We start from the raw sequence: 5,948 nt of genomic DNA, 5'->3' as shown, positions 1-5,948 counted from the left end.
CTCGTCAGAGCCGCAGGTGAAGCGTGTGCGGATGGGGCTCGTGGCATACGCTGGAGACTCCTCCGACGAAGAAGAGGATCATGGAGCCTTCAGAGCGGCCGGAGCCACAGGATGGACATACCGCTGCCCTTCATCACCACCCACACGGCCCAAAACACAGACGCAGACGCAGCCCATGCCCTTCTGGATGGCACCGTAAACACACACACACACACACACCATGTTCATGCCTCCTAAAGACTGTCCTGTGGGATTATGGGAGGATGGAAGAGCGATGGCTGCTCATGTGGCGCTGCAGGATCGCGCGTCTCATCACTCTGCTTTAGTTTCTCTTCATCAGTTTGATTTGTAATGTTACTTCTTCTGAGACGAATAAACACATGCATTGGCTCACACACCGTTTCCTGTTTAATCTCCTCCACACGTCCCTTAATAGTAGGGTTGGGAATCGAAAATCAATTCCAGTTCCAGAATCGGATACTTGTTGTAAAATTTAAATTTCAATTCCGGCTATCAATACATGTGTGCACATATGTTTATTAGGTGGTGAAAATGAGCTGTTAAAAATGTATTTGTCTTTGATTCATTCATTCAAGAGATTCATTCAGAAGCACTGATTCTTCCAGGAATGAAACGAGTAAATCTCGAGTGAGTCATTGAATCATTCCATTCATAAATTCCATGAGATTTTGTTTAGTTGTCTAATATTTTTTCTTCAGAATTGTGAGAGAACTACAACCTCCATTAAAAAAAAGAAGCGTGCAGCTCTATTTTGCACACAAACAGCTCTTAATCGAGTCCAGTTTTTATGCAGCCGGCTGATGTTTGTTCATGGTATTCAGCTGCAATTAAATGTTTTGCAAAAAGAGACACAGAATAAATGTTTGATATCTAAATGTCTGACTTCATTAATTTTTTTTTTACCACATTGGAATCGAAATATGATAGTGTGTTATGATCATAATCATATGTGTAAGCCAGGTTAAGGAGATGATTATGATTAATAACATAGTTTATGATTAATAACTATTCACAAAGGTGTAAAAAGGTCAGAGATCCTGAAATCTGGCTCGTGAGATCCACTTTCCTGCAGAGTTGAGCTCCAACCCTGATCAAACTTGCCTACCTGTGATTTTCTAATGATCCTGAAGACATTGATTAGCTTGCTCAGGTGTGCTTGATTAGCGTTCGAGCTAAACTCTGCAGGAAAGTGGATCTCGCGAGCCAGGTAACGATAACGACAGAGGTACGATTTCACTGGAATCACTTTCAGAGCGATTTTTCCGGCTGATGAGTGATAAAAACATTGACAGCCAATCAGAATCCACCCTGCTTTAAAGAGCATTTAAAGCAACAGATGACAAAATTGTAGCGCAAATACAATCAAAACGTGTTCATTAGTTATCATTGTGGTTATTGTTATTAGGGGCCAAGCACTGAAGTTGCATAGGCATCTATTGTGTGTTCTTGTTCTTCCGTTCTGGGAGTCAGGCAGCCCATAGAACCATTTGGTAAAAAGTTGTGAAATTTGGCACACGGATAGAGCACAGTCTCAACACTAGCCATAGCAAATTTGGAGTCTCTAACGCAAACCCTCTAGCGCCACCAGCAGTTCAAAGTTGCACATATGTTTATTCTAATAACTTTTAAACCGTCTTTTTAGAAGCTAACTTTTCCACTTGATTCCTTGGCTCATGCTGAGTTGCATGGAGACCAAAATTTAGGATTCTACAGGTCAAGATTTTTCACACTTTTGAATTATTGGAAAAACCTACTAATTCAAATTCAACGGCTTGGCTGAGCTTCGCCAAAATTGGCTCAGATCATCTTCAGGCGAAAAGTTATGGAATTCAATTTCAAACCATTCTCGAATAATGTGTAAATGAATTTTACGAAGAGCACGCCAAAATGAACGTGAGGCGACATCTGCACAATGCGTGTTGTAAGAACCATGATCTGAGGCTACCTGCAGTTTCGGTGCAGCGCCACCTAGTGGTCAGGAGATATAAAAAACAGCTATTTTGCTTAGTTTCGCCTAGCCAGACCTTCATACTGACGGCAGAACCTTGGCTGCTTTGAATGGCCAAGACCCGCCCAAGAGGTCATATGACTGACAGGTAAAGCAGCCAATCACGTTTCGTTTTGTGCCGCTGTATCTCTGCAAAGCCTTAACACACTGACACCAAACTTTATTTGTGTCATTGTCGCCTCAAACTGACCACACCACATAAATTTTACAACAGCTATTGCTAAGTGATAAACCATTAAAGAGTACCTATTATGCCCCTTTTTACAAGATGTAATACATGTCTCTGGTGTCCCCAGAACGTGTCTGTGAAGTTTCAACTCAAAATACCCCACAGATCAGTATACACCTTTTTCTTCAACGGTTCATTAGCCGCTGTAGGTAAATAACGAGAATAACAACATGCAGTAAATGTACAAAACAATGTGTTCGTAATTAAGATAATATAAAAAAATAATATGTTAAGACACCAATTTTCAACATCAAGCAGCAAAACGAACCGTTCTGTACAGCTAAAAATAGCTGGACGCGGATGAGACCGGAAGCTAGACCCACAGAATTTACAAATGGCTGCACCCATTTTTTTTTTACGGCAAGAAAAAGGTGGATATAATTTTCTGCAGGAAAGTGGATCTCGCGAGCCAGGTAACGATAACGACAGAGGAACGATTTCACTGGAATCACTTTCAGAGCGATTTTTCCGGCTGATGAGTGATAAAAACATTGACAGCCAATCAGAATCCACCCTGCTTTAAAGAGCATTTAAAGCAACAGATGAAAAAATTGTAGCGCAAATACAATCAAAACGTGTTCATTAGTTATCATTGTGGTTATTGTTATTAGGGGCCAAGCACTGAAGTTGCATAGGCATCTATTGTGTGTTCTTGTTCTTCCGTTCTGGGAGTCAGGCAGCCCATAGAACCATTTGGTAAAAAGTTGTGAAATTTGGCACACGGATAGAGCACAGTCTCAACACTAGCCATAGCAAATTTGGAGTCTCTAACGCAAACCCTCTAGCGCCACCAGCAGTTCAAAGTTGCACATATGTTTATTCTAATAACTTTTAAACCGTCTTTTTAGAAGCTAACTTTTCCACTTGATTCCTTGGCTCATGCTGAGTTGCATGGAGACCAAAATTTAGGATTCTACAGGTCAAGATTTTTCACACTTTTGAATTATTGGAAAAACCTACTAATTCAAATTCAACGGCTTGGCTGAGCTTCGCCAAAATTGGCTCAGATCATCTTCAGGCGAAAAGTTATGGAATTCAATTTCAAACCATTCTCGAATAATGTGTAAATGAATTTTACGAAGAGCACGCCAAAATGAACGTGAGGCGACATCTGCACAATGCGTGTTGTAAGAACCATGATCTGAGGCTACCTGCAGTTTCGGTGCAGCGCCACCTAGTGGTCAGGAGATATAAAAAACAGCTATTTTGCTTAGTTTCGCCTAGCCAGACCTTCATACTGACGGCAGAACCTTGGCTGCTTTGAATGGCCAAGACCCGCCCAAGAGGTCATATGACTGACAGGTAAAGCAGCCAATCACGTTTCGTTTTGTGCCGCTGTATCTCTGCAAAGCCTTAACACACTGACACCAAACTTTATTTGTGTCATTGTCGCCTCAAACTGACCACACCACATAAATTTTACAACAGCTATTGCTAAGTAATAAACCATTAAAGAGTACCTATTATGCCCCTTTTTACAAGATGTAATACATGTCTCTGGTGTCCCCAGAACGTGTCTGTGAAGTTTCAACTCAAAATACCCCACAGATCAGTATACACCTTTTTCTTCATTAGCGGTTCATTAGCCGCTGTAGGTAAATAACGAGAATAACAACATGCAGTAAATGTACAAAACAATGTGTTCGTAATTAAGATAATATAAAAAAATAATATGTTAAGACACCAATTTTCAACATCAAGCAGCAAAACGAACCGTTCTGTACAGCTAAAAATAGCTGGACGCGGATGAGACCGGAAGCTAGACCCACAGAATTTACAAATGGCTGCACCCATTTTTTTTTTACGGCAAGAAAAAGGTGGATATAATTTTGAAAATGCCTATTTTGAGCGGAAGCAGAAACACGCTGCTTTCGTGCATGTCTCTTTAAATGCAAATGAGCTGCTGCTCCCCGCCCCCTTTTCCAGAATAGAGCTGCGCCTTTACAGCTTGTTCCTCAGATACTCTGATAAAAAAACATCTGTTTGGTTTTGATTATCATGGCTATCGCACTGAAATCATGTGTTTTAAAGCCGTTTGAACTTCTGATATAGAGTGTTTGGAGCAGCTGTCACACGGCATGCAAGTACTAAGCTCTCTTTCATGTCTTAAACTGTCAAATACACACAAGTTTATGTTAAAAACATGCATAAGTTACAAAAACACAGTTGGTTATGTCTGGGAAAGAAACGGCGTGTTTCTATTAGATCTGTGTATTAAGTAACAGCAGCGTAATACACAGAACCCATACTGCTGTCTATGCTGTTACCCAAACAATAAAATAAAAGCAGAAAATCACTCGCTGCTCTGGACTGAATAATGTCTATAGCTGTAATAAGAAGACGTTTCTTACTTGAATGCTGCTTTTAAATGCTCTAGCGTGAAGATAAGCATGGCGGATTGTGTGCGGCTCACTCAGGGCGGGGCTTGTCAGCGGTGATGGGCGGGGCTTGTGAAGTGTGACCTCACATTTGACAGATTCTGTGATCGGCTTGTTCTGAGACACTGCTTATGATTTAGGGGGATTTAAAAAAGCAGCGGGTGGATTTTTAGCATTATAGGGTGGTTGTGTACAACACATTTATGTTCAAACAACATGTAAAAGTGGATTTTGCATAATAGGTGTCCTCTAAATCATATTACTAATTACTGAATTAATGATTTCATTTGGACTCCGAGAGTGAGACGGCGTTTCACTTCCAGCTGGTTAGGCTTTTTTGGAAAGTAAAGTGATTTCTATATTTTATCCATTCAAAAGACTATGACTACGATCCCAGTTCTGCACATAAACGTAGCGGGATATTTTTGTCGGTTAGCTGCTCAGTGTCGTCTTTTGCCGTAAGCAGACTGCAGCCGGCATAAATGCTTCTCTCAGCGCAGATCGTGAAAGCAGACTGCAGCTTGTCGTTCGTTATAACAAACGAAGTGTAGAGACGATGTAAATAATAGATTCAGTGTGCAGTGTAGACCGTTTCATTAATTGAAATGAAAGTTTGTGAGATTGCGATGAATTTTATACAAAAGTTAATATTAAGTGACTTACATTTTAGGAACACTGTTGTCTGATTTTGCTCTATTTCGTCAACGAAAATAGTTGCAAAACAAAGCCACAACTGAGCCGCTGCGCATCTCCAAGCAAACACAGCGCTGTTTAGTTTATGAATGAATCTGCACTTTTGAACAAATCAAGTGAGTCAATGATTCAATGACCCATTCATAGAGAGCCACTTGCTTCGTGAATCAGCCGTTTGAACAAATCGAATGAATGAATGAATCCGTGACAGTGACTTGTGTGTTCCTAATGCTCCTGAAAAGAAATGTAAGCGTAGATTCTTTAAGAATGTAACCTTTTAAAAACGAATAGTTAACAAACCTTAATAATAAACGAACGTTTATGCAGTGAAAAATCTTAAAAATAATCTACAAATAATGCAATACTCTACCACTAAATAAGAAGTGTTTTGAGGGCTTAGCTAAACAGGCCAATTAGAGACAATCATTCTCATTATCATTAATGATGCTTACATTATAACGTGCAAATCCACACACAACGTATCTTTAATTTGTTTAAATTGTCTTAATATTCAAGAAGGTCGAGAGAAAATATGAAATAAGTTTAATGTTATTATAAATGATAAAGGGTTTTATAATTAAATGACCATTCATTTGATATAAAATTACCATTATTACCC

The 5,948-nt window shown here is 39.8% G+C and overlaps 1 protein-coding gene across 1 annotated transcript in view; it reads left to right on the top strand.

The window, feature by feature from the left end:
• The window catches only part of LOC107565361 (UPF0469 protein KIAA0907 homolog), a 23,109-nt gene extending 22,714 nt beyond the window's left edge, over positions 1-395 (top strand). Inside the window, exon 14 of the mRNA XM_016250576.1 lies at positions 9-395. Coding sequence (XP_016106062.1) covers positions 9-199 — 191 coding nt within the window. The 3' untranslated portion in view covers positions 200-395. The remainder of the gene's footprint in view (positions 1-8) is intronic.
• The last annotated feature ends 5,553 nt before the right edge of the window (positions 396-5,948 follow it).

The sequence above is a fragment of the Sinocyclocheilus grahami genome, unplaced genomic scaffold (genome assembly GCF_001515645.1).
Source record: "Sinocyclocheilus grahami isolate Dianchi unplaced genomic scaffold, SAMN03320097.WGS_v1.1 scaffold996.1, whole genome shotgun sequence".
Lineage (NCBI taxonomy): Eukaryota > Metazoa > Chordata > Actinopteri > Cypriniformes > Cyprinidae > Sinocyclocheilus > Sinocyclocheilus grahami.
This window is presented reverse-complemented; position numbering and strand designations above follow the sequence as displayed.